This window comes from Haliaeetus leucocephalus, unplaced genomic scaffold (assembly GCF_000737465.1).
Source record: "Haliaeetus leucocephalus isolate CR32 unplaced genomic scaffold, Haliaeetus_leucocephalus-4.0 Scaffold840, whole genome shotgun sequence".
Classification (NCBI taxonomy): Eukaryota; Metazoa; Chordata; class Aves; order Accipitriformes; family Accipitridae; genus Haliaeetus; species Haliaeetus leucocephalus.
In genome coordinates, this window is record NW_010973276.1 from 2,945,760 (window position 1) to 2,968,062 (window position 22,303).

At 38.1% G+C, this 22,303-nt stretch overlaps 1 protein-coding gene across 2 annotated transcripts; it reads left to right on the forward strand.

Moving 5' to 3' along the window:
• Positions 1-594: 594 nt before the first annotated feature.
• ZCCHC8 (zinc finger, CCHC domain containing 8) lies at positions 595-15,334 on the forward strand. Of its 2 annotated transcripts, none has more exons than XM_010582161.1 (14): positions 595-870; positions 1,957-1,999; positions 2,625-2,699; positions 3,213-3,318; positions 4,067-4,144; positions 4,462-4,565; positions 6,341-6,406; positions 8,388-8,451; positions 8,916-9,058; positions 9,839-9,981; positions 10,766-10,881; positions 12,011-12,094; positions 12,945-13,059; positions 13,820-15,334. In XM_010582161.1, exons 1-14 carry the CDS (start codon positions 684-686, stop codon positions 14,626-14,628), a joined length of 2,133 nt encoding a protein of 710 aa, XP_010580463.1. In that variant the 5' UTR covers positions 595-683; the 3' UTR covers positions 14,629-15,334. The 2 variants fall into 2 exon arrangements, with proteins under 2 accessions (XP_010580463.1, XP_010580464.1); XM_010582162.1 differs by having other exon boundaries at positions 8,391-8,451.
• Positions 15,335-22,303: the final 6,969 nt, after the last annotated feature.

Genomic DNA, 22,303 nt, shown 5'->3' on the forward strand with positions numbered 1-22,303 from the left:
TTGGTGAGCAAGGTGGAATGTTGGAGCCTCTTGTTAATACTTCAATACTTCAAAGTGTGTTCAGATTTTTGTAGTAGATATATATAAGCTTGTCTTGTCAGAACAGCTGTATCTGGGCACGTTAAATGCAGGAGGCAGAGCCTTACCAGGAGTGTGACTCCTGGAGTTCCATGGCAGGATGCAGTTTGGATGGGGCCTTGCTGCAGACAGCCTACTTAAAAATACTCTTGTCCTGCGCCCTGCTTGCTGCCCTCTTTTTCTCCATCCCTCACCCCGAGGAAGAAAAAAAATAACAACAACAAAAAAGGAGCAGTGGGGCAGATGGTTCCTGGAGACAAGAGAGTCTCTGTCGAGAAAGCTGCTGGCCTCCCCCCATTTTGGGGAGGCTTCTCCTCCGCAGAACTACAGCTCCCGGCGCGCCGTGCGCCGCGGACAGCCCAGCACGCACCGCGCCCGCCCGCAGGGCGCAGACTACATCTCCCAGTGCCGCAGGCCGGGCGCCGCCATGGCGGGCTGCCGCCATTGCATGCTGGGAGTTGTGGTCCCCCGGCTCCGCAACGGGGCAAGGGCCCGCCCGCCCGGCGCCTCCCGCTGCGAGCGGCGGCTCCTTCTGCCCTTTGCCCCCGCCTCGGCAGCTCCCCCCTCCCTCCCCCCAAGCCCCTCCCTTCCTGCTGCAGCTTAAGATGGCGGCTGAGGTGGATTTCGGGGACCGCGAGCTCTTCGAGCAGCTCGAGGAAAAGGACGGGCCGCCGCCACCGCCTCGCCTCAGCTTCGAGGAGGAGGAGGAGGAGGGACCCGAGAAAGCCCTGGAGGAGTTGTACGCCCGGCTGCGGGACCGCGAGGAGACGGTGCGGCGGCTCCGGGCGGAGAATATCCTGACGGAGAGGCAGGGCCTGCTCCGGGGAGGGCGCAGCGGGGCGGGGAGAGGCGGGCGCCGCTCCTGCCGCCCGTTCCCTTCCGGGCCAGCCTTGGCGCCTGCCCTCCGGGGGCTGGCGGCCGCCTCCGGCGTGAGGGACTCCGGCTTTTCCCGCCTCCCTCCGTGAGGCCGGGCCTTGTGCCTCTGTGGGGAAGGGCCCTGTCGGTCTCTGCCTGGCAGCCGGAGCCCTGGCGCGTGCTGAGGACGATGATTGTTGAGCTTGGCGGGGAGGGGGGCAGCCTCCCCCCTCCCCCGGCGGCTCCCGCCTTGGGCCGCTGCGAGCCCGCGTCTCGGTGCGGTGGCTGGTTTTTCTTGGCTTCTGCTTCCGTCACTTAAGAGGAAGTTTTCTCTGAAAACTTTGATTCTCAGAACGTCCAGGTCCGTGGCAGCTGCACTTAAGTTGGCCCAGGAGATAGCGGAGTTCTTGGTGCTGGGATGGCTGTTAAAACACTTGACCCTGGATTCCTTCTTTCTGTCTTTCTAGAGAAGAGGAACAGCTGTATGTTCGCTTTGAAAATCCATCTTTAACATAGCTAAAAATAATTTTAAACTGTTAAATTGTGACTGGTACCCTGAACGGTTTTTGGGTTCGATACTGCAGCAGAGTGGAATCTGAAATGTTTTTTACAGTTTGTTTTCTATTTACAAGTATGTGTGTCTTACTGTTGACTTTTTTCGAGACGATTGTAGGCATTTTTTAAAGTAAATACTATAAATCTGACAATTCAACCATAGTACATGTAATAAATTATACTATTTGGATTGTCACAGCTAGTCCTCTTTTCCACCTGTTTAGGGTTTTTTCAGGGGTTTTGTGGTTTGTTTTTTGTTTTTTTTTGTTTGAGTTTTTTTTTTTCATTTTATTGTGTTTCTTCAGCGGCAGGTGGATTTCTAAATAATCCTCTGTGCAGTGAAAAGGAACCCCCATCAGTTATTGTGTGGAATTCTTGTTAGATGTTTTCTTGTTTGTTTTGATCCTTTAATTAAGATGTGGGTCTGTGTCTTCTGAAGAAAGTAATGTTCCTTAACAATAAACTAACATCAAGAACTTAAAAGGAAGCTGAATATTCTGACTCGTCCTAGGTATGTTAATGTTGACGTAAAATGCTTTTTATGACCTATATGTGTTTGAAATAGAGTTTGTCTGAGATAATAGCTGCCTGAGGTAACAATGTCTTTTAGAAACATATTTTAGAAACCTTGTTTCTATGTCCCTGTCCCTGCTCAGATATTGGGTTTCTAAAATGCCATTGCCATTCTTGAAGTCTTTTAGACTTCAGTATCAAGAACTTAGTTTGTACTGCTGTAACTTTATTTATTTGTGTGTATCTATCTGTTTATGAAACTTACATGACCTTTAGGAAAACAGGTTTTTGTAAAGTTCAGCAATGAGAACAAGTAAATTAAAATGGTTGAATAAATAAGAGATCTTATTTTATAACAGTTTACTGCAATTAGAAGAAAATTTCTGTAGTGTGGTGTTCTGCTTTGTTTTCTTTCCACCTCACACCAGGCAACCTGCTTTGCTTGAAAGAGGATGATTTCTGTTTTAAGTGAATTGGAACTTCTTAAAAGGACAGAACTTGTATAGCCAAACCTCCCTCTCTCTGTGGACTACAGACTCTTTGCTGTGATAAAATGGATAGGGAATATTTACAGTAAAGCTAGTACAGCAACCATTGTCTGTGTCTCTGTTCTGTTCTTCTAGTGGAATTTCAGTGGACAACTCCAAACTTGATGGACCTCTGTTACAGATTTTATTTATGAACAATGTAATTTCTAAGTAAGTACTCTCCAAGAAAAAGCAATCCTGACAGGAAATGGGAGTTCTTGTTTGTTGTTTGGCTATGTTAGTGTTTTGCCAAAGGATGGATATATGTTTCATTCAATAACATAAACTTGTTAAGCTTGAAGGGGAGAAGGGATAATGAGCAATATGACAGCAGGCCTGTTGCTTTTATATCTGTTTTTATTATGAAATGAAGTGTGACTTCCAGGAACTTGGAGTGAGTCTGAACAGCAGTTTGAGTTTCATGAGCGTTGTGGGTAAATATAGTAAATTAAATTTTCCCTGCCTCTGAGTTGATTTTTTGCCATCCTAATGTAAGGGTGCTCTCTAATAATGGATTGCATTCATGTTGGTGGGGGCTGGGAGGGAGGAGGACAGGAAAGAAGTTAACTGCCCCTTTTCTGAGTTCTTTACTAAACAGTAAATGCTTAAAAAAAAAAGACAACTGGCATATGTTTCAGTCTTCCTCAAGTCTTCATCTCTGTATACTTCTTCACTCTGTTACAGGCAGTATCGTCAAGAAATTGAAGATTTTGTTTTTAATTTAGTTCAGAAATACGAAGAGCAGAAGAAGGGTGAACAAGAAAAAACGCACTTCAATGTTAAGCCACAGGTACTTTAAAACTCATTGTTAGTAGGTGCTCCTTCTTTCGCATCTTTATAGCGGGAATATTGAAATACTAAATACTGCTAAATAGCTGAATTCTAGATATTTTTTCCTGTTTAATTCCAAATCAAGTAACTTTCAAACAAATGTTGTATAACTATTTGTTCCAAAAATAGAGGACCAGGACAAAGAAAATAGCCTTTCTGCCTATGAAAATGCTTCTTTAAAACTGTTCCTAGTGAAATTTGTGTAAAAGCAAAGCAATAAGTTGGTTTAAATAATCAAGAAAAGACCATAAGGTACAAACTTAACATACCCTGTTCTGACAGTATTTGGCCCAACTTTGAGTATATATAAGAGTGTAGATGAACAACAGAATCTGGAAATTTCTACTTTCTTCTCTTAGTTTAGAATTCTGAGTTTTACTTAACATTCACTTTTTAGAATCCCCTTTCAATAAAAGGGTGAAATGGCACATTTCTCCCCATCTTTCTCTTAGCTTTTGAGGTAAGAATAAAGATGTTCTTATGCAGCATATTGCTTATCAAAGAAAACATTAAAAACGGGCTGTGTCTTTGGACTGTGGAAGGCATCACGACTGATGTAGACATTTCCATCCTACTGTTTAACTAATGTTGTATGAAAGAGTAGCAGCTGTATTCCATGTTCTGTGCCTTTTACATACTTCAGTAATTTAGGAGCTCTTCTATTTCCTGTTATTTTAAATTAATTGCATTTTTACTTTTCATGTCAGCCCTCCAGTGTTCTTTTGGAAGAGGACTGTAAAACAGCAAGCTCGAATTCTGTTAAAAAAACTAAAGAAGCTTTTAGTGTAAGTTCTTGACTATGTACTCTTCAATGGTAGGTCTGACTCTTCATTTTACATATTCAGTATACACTGCCATTAAAATAAGGTCTTGTTAAATTTCATTTATCAGTGTAATAGCAGTTAAGTTCAGCATGTTTTGGCTACATCACTGGAAAAAATACTTATTTGTACAGGTGTGGGCATGTATTATTTGTAAATTCTTACAGAGCGGGGGAAAAAAAACCTGGAAGTATTTCAAGCAGTGTAAATTTATAGAAATGCTACCAATCTGACCTAAATGCTGACACATTTCTGACAATTTTCTGACTTTTTTTCTACAGGTTGTAGGAAGTGTTCTGTATTTTACCAATTTTTGTCTCGATAAACTGGGACAGCCTATATTAAATGAGAATCCACAGCTGACAGAAGGATGGGAAATACCTAAGTATCCTGTTTACTAAAACAAGGGTTTTTTTCCGTTTGTCAAATCCAAAGAATGCCAGTGGGTAAATTGAACTCAGATTCTGTTCAGTAGATTGTAATATCTAAACCATTATCAGTTGTTATAGATGAAAAGTTTTAATGAGTCATTAATGGCTTTTTTACTCAAAACTTGTAAGTATTTTGATATGATTGGCTTGCTGATTTTTAGAAGGCTTATGCTTGGGAAGAGTGAATGCCTTATCCTTATAAATACATCTTGTGACTTTAGGAATTTCCTGGGCCAGTTTGTAATCAGGTTTGGAATGACAGCTCATTCCAGATAACGAATAAGCATTCTCCCACTGTAAAACCTGCTTTTTGGGAGAAGAAAAGGGCTTAGCAAACTCAAATATGCTGTAAGGTGGGTTTTTTTCCAAATGTGGGAGCCAGAGGGAAAGTCTTGTAATAAAATTTAACTATGGAATGCTCTTTAACTTGCATCCATTTTAAAGTTGGTTCTTTACTGTTTATTAAAGCCAGTATTTGAAAGGTGGGATTGAGGGAAATGTTGGAAAAAGTGTTTTTTAATATTTTAGTCCTCAATGACAGAAAGAAATTGGACAAGAAGTTTCACAAGTAATCTCATCTCCCAGGTTTTCCAGTATTGCTTCTCTGCCCCAGAAAGAGTCAGGACAAGAACCAGTTTCACAGTTCATTTCTGCAATATCTAGTTATCAGGCTTGTAGTAAAGGTCACTTCCTAGTGTTAAAAAAATTACTTCTATCTTAACAAAAATTGCCAATTTATAAGCTGGCTAGCTTGGGTTTTCTTGTGCCTGCCTTTGACTGTGTATGCACTGTGCTGTAATTTTTACCTTTGGAAAGCTGTCTCTGTTATAGTTCATTAAGTCAATCTTTTTCTCCGAATGATATTTGTACTGTCTCCCAACCTCTAGATGAAGGAAGTAGATGCCTAACAGGGGAATTTCTCCTAAAATGCCAAGTTAAGTGTGGCTAAAGTTTCATGTCTGCCAGCTTAGCTTTGATACTGTTCTTTAAATGTACATACCGCATCTTTCTTTAGAGCTCCCATAGATGACATTAAGCCTAAAATAGCACTTACTTCTGAGTGAAGTGGTATATCAGGTACCGTGCTTCTGAATGACTGAAGTACTGCACTCAATTAACACGTCAGTTTGACTAGTATCTGGCATCTGCTCTTCTTTTTAAAAGCAACTGTTAGATTCTGGAAACTGCTGTGCTTCTGAACTCTACTGAATCTTGTTAAGTCTTTACCATGCAGGTTTGCTTGCAGCTCTATTGTCTTCTCATACGTTTTTAGACAAATGGGCAGAGCAGCTGACACATTGCAGTCCAAAAGCAAACACAAGTAGTATGATACAACCTGTCTCCACATACTTGAGAAGCAAGTTATATTTTTGAAGCTGTACCAAAATGTGTTATTAATAAGACTGCTGTGAAGCATATCAGAATTATTAGCTTGAAACTTCTGCCTATAAACAAGAGTGTTGTAGTTTTAGCAAGTGCTGATAAAGAACAAAATTGGTTATTGGATAGAAATTGGGTAGGAGGAAACAACGCAAGCCCATCTTAGAAAATAGTTTATTGTAGATACAGTTCTGTAGTTTATACTATGGACTTCATGTCAAGGACCCATCTGTAACTTAATCCAGAAGAGTCAGTATTCTATTCAAAGCACTATTAGGTTTTCACTGATATTTTAAACAAGATTGAAATTTTGCTTCATCCAGTAGCAGTTCCTTATTGAAATCTAAAGATATCAGCAAGTTTTCAGCCAGATTCTCTCCCTAGATGGACAAGAAATACAAGTAAAACCAAAAAGGTTTGTATTATTCTTAAATATAAAGTTTTGAGCTGAAAAGTTCAGATGTACACTGTGATTATTCCCTAGTATACTAAACCCTTGAACATACTTGAGCAATGAGTTTAAATTAAGTAAACCAGTGCTGAGCTTTGCAGTCAATGGGTCTCTCTTGTTTATTGACTTTCTTTAGGAAGGGCCTAAAATCAATGTGTAAAAACTTTCTGAAGTTTATGTTCAGTTCTTCTGTTGCTTGCCTTTTTAGTGATTGCTTTGTCATCCTTGCACTGGTGTACTGCCATCATTCTTCCTGTTTTGTAGAACAACTCCTGTCTGACTTATTTTATAGACTTTTAAGACAGACTGATCTTAGAGTTGATTGTATAGCTTTTATGGGAGGTAAGAAGTAAAGCAAATCAAGTATCCAACTGACAGCTTGTGTGGTCTTCGTAGCATCTAAAGTCGCTGATTTCAGATGCAATGAAGACTAGGCAAGCTTTTAGCGGGAATTTCAAAGATAAAGGGGCATGCTGAGTTAAACCCCGGGTTGATTAGAAATACTACCATCTGAATGGAAAGCAGATTGAAGGGTTGTGCTCGTGAAAAGGGGTGATGATAAAACTTGGATCACCACACATTTCTGTTTGAATACTATGTAAAGATGAAGCAGAAGATGTGCTTCACTTTAGCTTACTAGAGGCTTCAAGTGGTTGGAGTGTGTGTGTGGCGGGGGTTACCCTGGACACTCATTTTTGTGTCATCCTTTTGCCTCCACTTCTGGTTCCCATCCTAATTCGGTAAAAAAACAACGTTCAGAAAAGAAATCTTTCTCTAAAATCTGGTAAGAGATTGGGATTTTCCCTCCCTATAATGTTGAAAATGTTTGCTGCCATGGTATGAATTTACAAGGAAAAATAAGCTTGAAGCCAGCTGCAGTTCTATTCCAGGTTTTCAGTGCACAATTTCACAATATGCAATAACTTGTTCAAACTGTGGACCAGGACTTTCCAAAGAAGTAGCCATGCTCTCCTACTTGTTTCTACTGGTAACTGATTCTTAGTATTGTAAAAAGGATCAGACCTCTGATGATACAAGCATAAAAAGAGAAATAGAGGTATTAATGTACTACAGGCATATTAAATTGAGGGGTTCCTTATCTGTGCTCTAGAGTTAAAGGTATTGTTTTAACATCTTCACTTTCCTTCCTCTGGACATAGCGTAAGCTTTAGTATGTAGGTTTTGTTTTCATTTATTGACACTATCTATGCAAATGTTTACATATTTAATCAGAAGCAGAAATCCTTCAGTGAATACTCTTCTATCTGCAGCATGATATAAGGAAAAGCTTTTCCACCTTTAGGACAGTAAACTATTGGATCAGGTTGCCCAAAGAGGTTATGCAGTCTCCATCCTGAGAGATGTTCAAGACCCAACTGGATAAAGCCCTGAGCAACCTGGTCTGATCTCATAGCTGACCCAGCTTTGATTAAGGGACTGGATTAGAGATCTCCTGAGATCCAGCCTGAATTATTGTATGACTATTCTATTCCCTCTTAAAGGAATAGATCTCTATTATATGGGATAGAAAAGCTCCATTTCTGCCTGGAAGTACTACTTTTCCACTGTAATTTTAGTTCTCCTCGCTTGCCCTCTCGCTCTCTTTCTCTCTTTCTCGCTTTCTCTCTCTCTCTCTTTCTCTCCTGCCCTCCTTTCCACATGCTGTCATGTATTCTTCCCCACCACCACCAAATGCTGTGCCTGTGTTTTTCTCATTTCTTGTGTTCCCCTTAGGACTGTGAAATAAACAATATTCTGTTAGTCTCTTTTGAAGATTAACATTACGCAGTCAATTTAAGAGAAGCAGAAGACAGCATATGAAGTCAGCAAGCAATGCTTACTTTTTTTCTTTCCAAGTCTAAAAATCTAACAAGATTTAAAATAATTAAGTGCATTCAACATTGCAAAATGATTTTCAGGCTTAACTTCTTGTGCATTTTTTAAGCAGGCCAAAACCGCATTGTTTCAATTGTGGTTCTGAAGACCATCAAATGAAAGATTGCCCAAAGGTAAAGTCTACATAAGTATTCAAAAGACCGCTGCTCTCGAAGAAATGTTTCAGTGTAACTGCACCATTTAAAAAAAATAATTAGATGCATTGGGGACAGGATGTACAAATGGTTATTCATCTCTGTTGATTAGATTATACTGTTCATACTTATAAATTCTAACATATTAAATCAACATAAATTAATTTTGAAGTGTAATGGTTTCAATGTCTCCTCTAATTTATGGAGGGACATTTTTCAGTTTGAACAGTCTTTCTTCCTGTTTCAGAGCTCTGCTAGATCCAATGCAAATACTCTTATTTTTTTGCTATGTAGTTTTCATTACAGCTGTAGTTCTATCCCATGGCCATGCGATAAATGATTAAGCATGCTGAGGGCAAGGAGTATCAGTTTTATGTTGGGTGAACGAGTGCATAAACTTTAAATTGTCCAAATCTAAACTTCCCAATTGTGTTATCTTTAAGCCACGAAATGCAGCTCGTATAAGTGAGAAGAGAAAGGAGTTTATGGAAGCTTGTGGTGAAGCGAGCAATCAGAATTTTCAGCAGCGTTATCATGCAGAAGAAGTAGAAGAGAGGTTTGGAAAATTTAAACCAGGAGTAATTAGGTATCTCTTTTCCTTCCATTAGCTGTTGCACTGCTTTTCTGGAATACCTTTTCTGCCTTCGGAGTGCCAGATGTTACTTTCCAGAGTTCTATTAAGTCCATCTGCTACTCTTAGCTATGGGTGTATTATATTCAAATTTGTTTGCTAAATAAAATTTTGTTTAATAAATTGCACAGGTAGTTTTCAAATGAAAACTCATTGGTAGTTTAATAGTCCTACTCTTTCCCATGGCATTTTCCCTAATGTAGGGAGATAAATGTTACTCTTTGGCTACTCAAATTGCAAATATATTAGGTTCCTAATAAACTAAAAATGCATGCAAAATTCTGAAAATTTTGAGCTTTGAGTATCCCTTCCTCTCTTTTTCTCTCTATTCAAAATGTTTTAAAAAATCATAATATGACTGTAGCAGTCTCCAAAGAAATCACCAGTAAATTTAGTGTTGTGTTAAGTTCCACCCTTCCTGACAATATAGTTACAGTTAAGGCCATGAATCAGAAGTAACAAGTCAAGTAAGTTGTTCTCAGCATAAAATTAATTCTCACAAAATGTTTAAGCATACAAGAAATGAAAGTGTTAAAAGTTACCTTTAACAGCAGAGCTGGTTTTGACCTAAAATTGTTATATTTGGGATTGACAGGCAACATAGTTTGAGCTAACACTAAGTTATTTTAACTTGACAGTTTAAAATTCAACAAAATATTCATAACTTCCTTTTGTCAGAAATCAATCATGGATTTTAGTGGAGAACATTTTGTTTTGTTTGTTTCCTTAACTTAGTGGGGAACTTCAAGATGCACTTGGTGTCACAGATAAAAGTCTTCCTCCATTTATATATCGCATGCGTCAGCTGGGTTATCCTCCAGGCTGGCTCAAGGAGGCTGAAATGGAGTACTCGGGACTTGCACTTTACGATGGAAAAGGTAAGGAATGTGCTGCAGGAATGCAGTTTTCAGAATGCAGGCTATTTACTGGCTGCACCCTATTCAGGAGACAAAGTACCTAGTTTGTAAACCTTCATCTTCCTCATGGGAGAGAGAGGAAGTTGTAAATGAAGTTTTCTTTTCTAAAGTAATGTAAAAATACTCCCCTTTCATCTAGCTATGATGTGACAGTGAAACAACTTCTATAATGATTGGATTGCATAGATGATGACTCTTTGTCAGTGTGATTTCACTCTCATCAACCCTTGCTATTAGAACAGAGTTCCTGTGAAACTGTGCAAGACTTGCAAATAGCCTGTTGTCAGATTTCCTCTTCCTTTTTTTTTTAATAAGCTTCTCTTTTCTTATGTTTTATGAAAGGAAGCATAGTACTTTCTAAAGTTCAGTAACTTACTCTATATATAATAAGAGTAAGATCACCAACAAGTAAAGAATACATTTTTTGAAACCCAACTTACCAAGTAATTTACCAGCTTTTTACTAAGACCAGCATTTATGCTGCATCTCGGAGAACAGTCCTGATGCCAAATTCTGAGGCTAGTAATGGTTCATGAAGAGTAGTATTATTATGAATACCCAGTTAAGTTTCTGGGGAAGCTTCACGCATGTATTTGATAGATTTGGTCATTGTTATTGCCTTTGTGGATTACAAAGCCTTCTATCAATACTTACATTCCAAACCCCAAAACCCTGTTCTTAAATCCTGTGGATTTTTTCAGTAACATTCTTAATTAGCATCAATAATAATTATATTTCATTATAGGTGATGGTGGAATGGAAGATGAAGGATCTCACCAAACAAAACGCACCACTTACGATGTCTCTAAGTTGATAAACTATCCAGGCTTTAATATATCTACTCCAAGTGGGATCCCAGATGTAAGTGGCTGTCCTCTGCCTTCTAAACAACATGCTGAGTAACATTAATTACTTTTGGCCAAGTTTTAACATTTTATATTCTGCATATGACAGTTTTCTTTCAACAGGCTCTTATTTTTAAGCACCTGCTTTGGGACTAGGGGCCATTGAGGTAATTGACATGACACCCATCTATCTGATATCTGTCACAACTCTTGTGGGTAGGGTCTGACAGTGCTTCTGTGGTGATTATTTCCATTATGAGACCAACAGGAGCCTAGAAGGATAGGGGTTTTTTGTTTTGGTTTTTTTTTAAACAGAAAACTTCACACATGAATGCCTGTTCCTTCCATACATCTAAATTTTCTGAATGTTCTTGGAATGTGAAAATTACTGTGGGTGTTATCATAAAGATAATTTCAACCATAGAAAACTACATCAGACCAGTGGACAAGCTCTGGGAAGCTTTGTAACAGCTAGAACAAAACGAGTCATATCAGAAGACCCACATAGTGGGTGCCCTCTTAAGCACAGAGCACACAAGGAATCTCCTGTGGCAGCTGCTGCTGAACTTTTTATCTTCAAAAGCATTTTAACCTGCTGTTAGTAGTGAACTCCATCACTGATGTTAATGCCTGTGCATTGAAAAGAAGCACTTGTACATTTTCTTTTACAGCTTTACGTTTGCCCATTTAGTGGCTTCCAAATGTGTTTTTTCATTCAGTATTCTTAACCAAAGTTCGGTCCTTGGTTTTTTTTTAGTTTTGACTGAAAATTAACAGTTTTCAAAGTAAGCCTTTTTTGTCTGAACAGTTATTTCGAGGGGAAGTTTGTGGTTGTGTTGCAAATGTTGAAGAGTAGTGGCTATGAAATAGTTAACGACATTTTGTAAAGGTGATTTTTTTTTTAAATTACTATTCCTACTACCCAGTCATAGTGCATTGCATCAGCTGTTTGTGTTCACAGGTGAGAGTACTTTGGTTTGCCAGAAGTTTCAACTAAAGATCTATTTACTCTAATAAATGAGGCTTTTGATGAGAACTGGAATTCATCTTGGCTTGTTAATCTCTCAAGTGTTTCTCTTAAGTTTTACTGTTGTGTTACTAGCCAACCATATGCAACATTATTTCCTTTTTTTTTTTTTCTGTAGGAATGGCAGATATTTGGTTCCATCCCCATGCAGCCATCTCAACAGAAGGATGTTTTTGCTAACTACCTTTCAAATTTTCATGCGGTGAATATATCTCATTGTTATTTGGGGGGGAAAAAAAAAGTTGTCTTGTAGTTAGCATAGCCAGTGATGACCTCTTGTTTATATCTTCTTTTTTGCACAAGGGGATAGACTTTCTTACTGACACTACCAGGCATGAAATGCTGATGCTTGGTTTACCTGTTCTAACAAAAAGGAGCTTCATGTTTAGAACAAATTCCATTATTTCAATTAATATAAGCAGATCCCAAGTGTGCAATATTTTATAAACAGTTGTGAAAAAAGGTTGCTGTAAACTTTTACAGCCTAAAACCAGTCTTAGTTCCAGACTTCCCTAATAAGTGAAAAGCTTACTTGTGTAGTCGTGATTTACAGTAACCTTATTACAGTGACTTGAGAAAACATATGGTAGTCCTGTCCTGTATCATTCTCAGGTCTTCGCTAATGTGACTCTAGCCTAGTGTTATCTACTGTAGAATACTTCCAGTTAAGGGTGAAGATGCATGCTATGCTCTCAGTCCCAAAGTGTAATGCTATATGGAATTAAAAAAATAAATTCTAAGCCTGCCAGAAAGGGATGTGCAATACTTGACTTGTGATGGTCTCATAAGATCTAGCTGTCCAGGTGGGGACTTGGTCATAATCCTGTGTTTGGAATGCAGACAGTCTTTTCTTTTGCCACTTAAACCTGAACAAGATTACAGTTCTATTCAGTTGCATTAAGTCTCTCAAACTTCAGTGTCTAGTTTACACACTGGGTTGCCAAATGATTGTATAGTTAGAAATTGCTTTAAGTATATTCTTATAGCTGGAAATGTTACCTTGTAGAATTTAATACTGATTTCTTTTGTTTTCCTGGATAATTTCTTTTCAGCCAAGTCCAAAATCTAGCAATAAAAGGGCTGCATCTCAGTCAAGGTCTCATCATTCTAAACGACCAAAAGACGACAATTTGGAGGTACCAGCAGCTGACATGGACCTAGATTCTGGTATAGTTATTCTGCAATTATTTTTTTCTAATTTCAGTTTTTATTTTCACAATAACTTGCTCTGAATTGAAATGTCAGTGTTCCTGAAGAGAAACCAGTGTGTTAATATTCGTTATGGTGGTAATTAATGTAAATGCTAACATACGCTAGCAGTGTCCTACTGTAGTTTCATTTGGGCCTCTATAATAAGCATTCTCTGTTGCTGTGCTTGTCATATCTTCCAGTACCAAGTAGGAGGTTTCAAATGTGCTCAGAGCAATTGGAATGTTAAGTTACAAATTCCGATCTCTTTACTTCAAGTGTATCCTAAAGAAACATCTGTTATGAAGACCTCCAAATCCTTAAATATTTGGATGAAGTAATGTAGGAAGTTACAAGCTGACAACGTCTTAAAAATGAGTCAAACTTACAGGAGGACTTACAGTGGTGTTTAAATGTTAGAATAGCTAGAGAAACCTCTGGCTTTCCTTTTGGATTTCCTATGAGGGAATCCTTCAGTGTGTCTTGGTGTGGAATAAGTTTGTTCTCAATACCCTCAAGAGTATTTTATCTTTTTTTTTTTTCCTTGAATGGCTAGCAGAGTTAAAATCCCCAAAAACATAGTTTCAGTGGATATTAAAACCTTCAAAAAGTTTGTTCTCTCAGCTGAAAACCAAGGATGAAAAGACATAAGTCTGCTAGTTAATCAGAACATTGGCACTTTGAATCTTGTCCTCATCAGATTTCAGATTCTAATAGATGTCTTTTAATCTGTTTCTAGACCTGGAAGTGTCACAAAGATCTCAAACTCACAACAGTTTTCAGTTCCAACCTCCACTGCCACCTGGACATCCATCGATGTCAACTCCTCCTCCTTTACCACGAGGAACACCTCCACTAAATCTTACACCACCTCAACCTTCAACACCCACACGCCCTCCTCTTCCTAGGACTACTCCACCATTGAATCCTTCCAGTGATATTCCTCAGCCAAAAATAGTGGACTCGATAATGGATGAGGATACTCTGACCTTGGAAGAGCTAGAGGAACAGCAGCGATTAATCTGGGCAGCATTAGAGCAGGCAGAAAGCACAAACAGTGACTCTGAGATTCCTGTTGATACACCTTTAACTGGAAATTCTGTTACATCATCACCATCTAGGAATGAAGTAGATCTTGTTGCAGAAGTAAGATCATCAGATAAGGTGATTACAGTGGAAACTAGGTTTTCCGACATCAGTGAACAGATAACAGAAAATGAACGTTCTATAACTAGTCCTAATCCAGGAGACAGTTTACTTAATTTCAAGGAAAATCCTGATAATACAGATTCTGAAGGCTTGCTGGATAACACCATGCCTGCTCCCAACCGCGAGGTTAATGATGGAGAAAATACAGGCGGTAGTAAAGTGGTAACAAGCACTGAATCATCTGCAAAAAACTCCAGTCTTGTTCCTGATATGAGCAAGTTTGCTGCAGGCATAACACCATTTGAATTTGAAAATATGGCAGAATCAACAGGTGTTTATCTACGAATAAGAAGCGTGTTAAAAAATTCCCCAAGAAACCAGCAAAAGAAAAAGACTTAGTCTTAACTAGTCTTCCTTTGTTTCTTATGTCCAAATCCCTGCTTCCTTCTCTTTCCTCCTCCAATTTTACAAACTCAGATAACCTTCTTTTATCCTTTTGTGGGAAGGAGAAAATCCTGACAAATAACAGCTCTGCCCTGTTTTTCTTTGGAACTGAAGTCAGTGCAGGGCTTCCGTATCGACCAGGACCACCAATGCAGCCAGAAAATACAGAATTTTCCGAGATTGCATCCTTCCACTGAGGAATAATAGGACTGTTGATTCGTTAAGAGCAATTTACTTGCCAATACATGAAACAATAAAAAGAGGAGTTTGTGTTTTGCTGTTCATTACTTTGGCTAAGATTTATATTGTCCTTGAGTTTCAGGTGGATTGGTGATTTTTTTAATATCTGTCCTTTGTACAATAATCTATACTTTATACATTTTGCTAATTATCCTGTAGATAAGTTTAATATATTCAGAATGTTTTTAAAAAGGTCTAACATAAAGATTTCCCACATCATCAAAATCCTGACAATTGGATGAAAATAATCAGGGATTACCAGCATTATCTTCACCATTTCAAATATTTTTATAAATTATTTATGTGGGCCAGTTTTAATTACCACTGTATCTTTTGTAACATCATCCTTCATGTAAACTTGCTGTACATACATGTTCATTGTTGTGTACAGATGTTTAATAAATGAGCTTTTATATAAAGATTTTTTTTTCGAGTCCTAAACACTCGAACTGCTGATTTTTGAAAATTAGCTGCTGAAGATAATTAGAAAAACAAGCTGTTTAAAAAGAGGGTGAATAAAGTTAAATATTTTAGGAAGGGGCACAACTGTTGGGTTCAGGTTTTCATAATCAAGAAACTGTTAAAATTATTTTAGCTACTTAAATAGAACCTTGCCATATCATTCATTTTTCATAATCTGAAGAATTGACCACTTCTGAAAGCTTAAAAGTGTTATAATTCTGCTGATTAATTGTTCTAACACTTCCCTTCTGTTAAAATTGTCTTCAGGGGCACCTGTAGGTGAAATGACTGTACATAATTTGCATTGCCAGCAGAGGGAGTACTAGATTGACGTAACAGTATTCTCTGGAGCTGGTAAAGCATTTGTTTGTCCTTATATAAATGCAGGAAAAAAGTCATCCTAGCCAAGTGAGTTGCATAGTAAAACAAAGTATTTTCAAGTATCTAAGAAAAGACTTGTGAAGGGGAGATGTTCAAAGGTGTTTTTGATAAGGTAACTTCAGAGACTGAACTTACTTTTTAAAATTCTTGGCTTTACAGATAGTACGTATTTCCCAAAGATCCATATATTAGTACATTCTGCATTTGAATGCTTAAGAGGACCCCAGGCTTTTTGTAGTTAAAGCTTTTATATTTATTTCCTTTTTTTCCTCTAAACTTTACAGGAAGTGAAAATCAAAGTGTCTTACATATGAACTGCTTGTCTTCTGAGAGGCTAAAAAAACTTCTTGCAGCATATGCCAGTTCAGCTTAGCTGGTTGCATTTGGAAAGCAGTGGTCAAGGTAAATGTTCATTGTATGTGCTAAAATAAAAGGCTTTCCCCCCCACCCCATGTTTTATAGGAGAAATAGTATTACTTTCTGTAAGAGGAATGGATAATGAAATTGTACGTTGCTTCCAGCTTCCACACACTTTAGAAAGAAATCTCTGTTGGGAAGCATATAGAGATCTTGTACTTCCTCCATGCCATCTCCTGCGATGGCGTTAAAAGCTAGTAATGACAGTTTACACAAGCCATTATGTGCTGTGTGCTGCATCATTCACATGTGGATGATAATGTGATGCAGGGCATGAGGTAATGATTTCAAGTGTACACACCTCTTGGGTGTGTTGAGGTGCTCATATTTTAAACATGCAGTTCTCTCTCCACACCTTGGAAGATCTTTTTTTAATAGCTCTTATGAAATGCTGCTGCTTTAGTAGGACATGCAGCCTAAACTTTACAGGAGCACTTGTGTAGTTCTGCCTTGCTTACAGAAACCGCAAGATGAAAATCATCTTCATATGCTCAGTACCCATACAGTGCTCTGTGTGTTGACAATAAGTTCATAATAAATCACCCTTCCACCTAATTGGTCAGAATAGATAAGTCTTTATCATTTGTACAAATTCTCAGACTTCTCATTAAAGTAGCTTTTAACTTTATTGTTTCCAAGATTTATTTTGAAGGTATTAGAGTAAGGGTAAAGTGAAGTCATTTCAGCAACACGGCTTTTAATGTAATGGTAAATTCTAGTTTAAATATGTTAAATCTTTAATTTTCATAAGGCTTTGAATTTTAAATTGTTCAGCATTTTTTATCACTTTGGTCATTCTTGTATTTGCTGCACACAAACTACTTGGAGATACGGATCTTTTTCATATTTGGAAGATGATGTCTTCTGGTATCTAAAGCAAATATTATTTGGGGGGGCTTGGGGCAGGAATGGACTATGTTTGGGCCCACACTTTATATCCACTGGAATTTTTGTCCAAAGTGACTGGACTGACTAGTTGTTCAAGCCAGGAAATGTTTTTGTCCTTCACCTGTAGTCTACTACAATTGGAAGCACATGTCCCATGCTGTTACACTTGCATACATGCTTGAATTAAAATTCCCACAAATGGGATTGTTTCCATTTAACAATCTTGGTTTTTTAACGTAATGAAAGGCTCTAGACTTTTGTAAATACTGAGGTGTCTGCATGCTCAGAATTAATTTTTTTTATATTGCTTTTGTGCTTCTTTTGCAAAACTGTTAGCAGATGTTTAGACTTGCTCCTTTTAGTCTTGGTATTATCTCCATCTGTCTTGAATATGTTTTGGGGCATAAATCAATTGTCATTTGATACCACTGCTATTCTCTTCTGATGCTATCAATATAATTAATAAATAGGTGGCACAAATATTTTCTTATATAGTCAAAATCTGTATGATGAGTTGGTTATTGATAGGCAAAAGTAGGCACTTCCGTAGACTGCTAGCAGGGGACTAGGAAACTGCTGAGCCAGGAGCTGATTGGAGCTAGTCACTGGAAAGCGTTGGGTTACTAGGCCTTGCCTGGCATTTGGGCTGTCTGGATATGGTATTTAGAGGCTATCCCTGAATCCTGTTACGAATTAGAGTGTGAACTGTTAGACTTAGACCACCTATACCATATATTGAAAACTCTTCTTCCTTTTTTTCTTATTCTATCCATCTTAATCATCTGTAGATGTTTAAAGTCTGAGGCTGCCAAAACCCAAACCAATCCAAATTGTTCTTTTAAATCTTGTCTTTTAAATTGTTCTTTTAAATCTTGTCTTTTAAATTGTTCTTTCTATGGAGGTGGCGGTCAGTATGGATAATGCGCCGAGAAGATTGAGCAGAAGCAGTAAGTAAAACTCCTACTGTATTTACCCCTGCTGTAAGACAGTTAATTAGGGATGGGGAGTTACCCCTGCTGTTTCTCTCATGGTTAAGAATGAATTAATCTCGATCTCTTAGCTATTTATCTATACTTCACTGTTCCTATCAAGTGCTATATATTGTTGCTGTGCTGAAGATGCTTGTAATTACTGAATTTTTTTAATCTGTCAGGTGTAACTACTCAAATAGTTTTTGTATATTGAAACTGCAATCAGATCACACTACAAGGTCTGAGAAAAAGCTGAACAGCAAAGTATTGCTGGTACTTTTAAGTCACATTCCCATGGTGATGGGTGTGGCATAATAACCTAGATTAGAGTTTACTAAAATGAATGAGTAATAAAATTTGTAATGAGGTGGGTACAGTGTGAGCAGGCATCACTCAAATTTTCCCACAGATTCCTGTTGGCATAGTACTCATGTTTGTTTACAGCATTTGGAACAGCAAAAGTATTTTAAAATGCTTATGCACATCTAAAAATATCTAATCTGTGCAAAATATTCAGGTTATTGGTCAGGTGGCTAGTTGTCTCTTAAAAAGATTTGAATTTCTAACTTACATTTTTATAATCTAATTCACAGTGCTAAAAATGTCACGGAAAGAGAAATAGCTGAGATTCTAGAAGATATCTGAAAGACATGTTAGCTGCTAAGAGTTACTATTTTTACTGCAAACTCTGTAAGGCAGGATAGCTGGGGAAAAAAAAAAAAGAAAAATGAAAAGGAGGAAAAAGCTCAAATATAATTAAAGCATTTCAAATGCATTGGTAGTTTCCATGGAACTCTCTAGTACCTTCATTTTGTAACATGGCTGTATTGCCTCTGGTAAGTAAATGCCATTGAAGATTGATGCTGTTCCTAAGAATACATTGTAGAGTCATACTTACATTTTGGGGGGTAGCAGGGGGTGAGTCAGAGGTCAGAATTGGTCTTGATCCTTGGAGAAGCTTACAAACAGGATGGATTTAATAACATGGTAATTAATGTGTGACAGTTTGACACTTCCTAAACTTTAGTTAACTACAACCAACAAAGATTTGATGTAAGATTTTTTACAATGTATATTTAGCTATCATCCAATAACTGAATAAAAATTTATTTACCCTTTCTTTAGAAGGCAGCGCTCTCAATAGGAACAGAAGACCTGCTTTGCTTCTCTGTAGGTGAGAATTCAGCTTTTGGTGGTATTTACATAAGTGGTAGAATGATTTGCATAGTCCATCTTTTTTAATAGACTATGGTTTCTCAGTATTCTGTGAAATGAAACATTCTTAATCAAGATGAACATTATTGTTAAATTAAGCACCTTGTTTAAACAGGCATGCGGAAAGGATTCTTTAAATACTGTCTGTTTAAATACCGTTTTCTGTTGTTTAACCCATGTTGGGTAGAATAAATAATGTAAAATTGGATGAAAGTTTGTCTTGTGTAGCACACCAACAAACATGGACTTGCAGAGCTTTTTTGTACTGCTGCTGGGTAGTACAGCTGACCCTAGGGAAGGAAAACAGTAAGTACATTAAGAATGGAAAGACTTCTTGCAGCCTTTCAATCCACTAAACTGTGAAAGTAACTGCCGTGCCTCCACTATTTTTCTGGAACTGTTGCATACATGACAATTAATAGCGTTAATCTATCAGTCAAAGACTGCCAGTTTTAGAGACATAAATTTAAAGCCAGAAATAATTAGGGTAAGCTTGAGGCTTCAGGACACTAAATCTCTTTAGGATCAATATAGCTGTAAATAGATGAGCAAAACGTACCACTTGGGTTAAAAGAGATGGGGAGAATCCTGTTGTGTTCTTGCAAAACCACAAAAAACTACAGAAAATAATAGTGCAAGTTTCTGTGTGGGGATTTTTTGAAGCAGCACTTCCATGATTAAAAAAAAAAAACAAACCCAAAACAATTAGTTGCTTTTTCTGAAGCAGGTGTGACCGTCAGTTCTGTATAGGAACTGCCAAATGTACACATTGAAGAGATCATTCAGGGGAAAAAAAAAATGCTGTACTCAAAATCTTCATACTTGTGTGGATATGTCCCATGGAATAAAAAAATGGATCTCTTCAGTCAGAGTATCCTTAAATGCAGTTCGTAAAGAACAATGTTTTAGCTATTCTGAAAGCTTCAATAATTTTGGACCCTTCACATCTGAAAAAGGGCAGAAACAATTTCAACTGGTGTTCCCACATTATTGAAGAGAACAATTTTAATTCTAAAGTAGGCCTTATACTTGTGGCCAGGATGCCAGTAGTTATGTCAGCATCCTGAATTTCCCTGGAGCATCCAGCAGTTCCTGTTTTCATGGAGTTATGAAAACGTCTGTATATTATGGTCATGCAGTTCAGAAAAGAGAGCCATTAGGACTGGAATCAAAGATATTCTGGCTCACAGTCATATTTAGTCCTTTATAGTACTGTGATTTATAGTACCAGCATCTTTTTTTATAATGATTGCTACAAATTGGTTGTGAACAGACTAGATGTTACTGTTATCACAGTCAGCATATATCCATCTAAGTGTAGACTGGTACACAGAAGCTAAGTCAATCATTTCTAATTGGGATGAACTTAAGTTACAGTTGCTCTAAAGCTACTTTTTCATGGTGTGAAGGTTGATACTGGTTAATGATGGGTAACTAACTCCCCTGTTTCCTATAAGATTACTTTGATCTTGAAGCTATGATTCTGTTCACTAGGAAATTACAAGAAAAATCAATGGCACATTCACTTTATAGGTAGAAGCTTTTGATCTACGCGATATCATTCTCAAGTCTTGCTTAGTAACAAGACACTTTTAGATTTAGCCTTGCAAGAGAGTAAAGCAAGCTACTTACACATTTGAACCGTATTTTCGTCTATTATTTCACCACTGTTATTTACTGCTAGCACTTCATTACAAGTTATACAAGAACAGCACAAAGCTGCGACTCTTCGTTTCTGTCTTCAAGTTGCTGTGCTCTGTAATAGATACATTAGTCTAATATTGCTTATGAAAACTTAATGTTGTGCACTGAACTGCATACTCTTGAAATCTACCTACATGGTAACAAATTAACTGTAAGACAAAAAATCAAATTAATGATGCAAAATGATGCAAAATTATACACTTATCAAAACAAAACAAAACCAAATTCTATATTAGCATCAGATCAATTCAGAAAGCTCAAATCTATGATACCAGAAACAACACAAAGGTTCACAGCTGTAGCTCTCAAGCTAGCAGGTATTTTGGGCAAGCGTTCTGTAAAGTTAGTCTGACTTTCTAGTTTTAACCCTAACTGCTATTTTTGTGTTAGGGATTATTTCCATAGCTAGAGGCTGCAGGGTCAATTTTTTGTTTTAAGCAATCATTTGCTGGCTCTGCACTTAAATACAATCTAATATTTAAATCCTGAAGTCCTTATTCAGCGAAACTTTTATCATATTTTGCAGGGAGAAAGAAGGGTGGCTATACATGGATTCGAGTATCTGTTTCAACATCTAATGGCCATGGTAAGAGATTCTATTTAACATTTAAGAAGTGAAATTCTAACAAACATTGCTGAATGCTGATCTAGTTGAACCCTATTATTTGGGGGACAGCGTCACAGCATTTTGTGCTTTACCATGCTGGATTAATGCCAAAGAATGAAGCCAAAATGAAACACAAATTGCAATCCGTCTCCAGCAATGAACTGCTTTCTCATCACCCTTTTGTTTGAATGGCATCATGCAGAAACTAAATGATCTATGAGGCTGCAAACTGAGGTTTGCTTTGTGATGAATTCAGCAGTTATGGGCCAGCTCTGGCTGGGCTCTGTTGCTTATTTGCAAGAGGTAAAGAAGCGAAGCAGAGCTGTTCGATTCAGCCTTGGTTGATGAGAGTGTTAGAGCTACTGCTACAGCTGTTTAAACTTTAGCAATGGGATAACGCCAGGTTCCAATGTGTTGCTTCACAAACGCAATGCAAATTAAAATGCTCGGTACTTTAGAGAAAGAGAAGGAACGATAAATTTCTGGCCATCAGGACAAAAGGAAAATGCAGAAAAGCAGCAGACAGTAAAGTTATTCATCCATTAACAGCGATGTGCTTCACCCCTCCCTGTCTCTTCTCCCCTCCCTGTCTCTTCTCTCCTCCCTCCCCATTCACACCCGCCGGCTGCCGCAGCGCATTCCCCGAGGGGTCAGCGCTACCGGTGCTCGGGCCCCCTCCCCGCTGCGGGGAGGCGGACGACGACCCTCCGCACCCAGCCAAGTCCGCGCTCCACCGGCTCCCCCC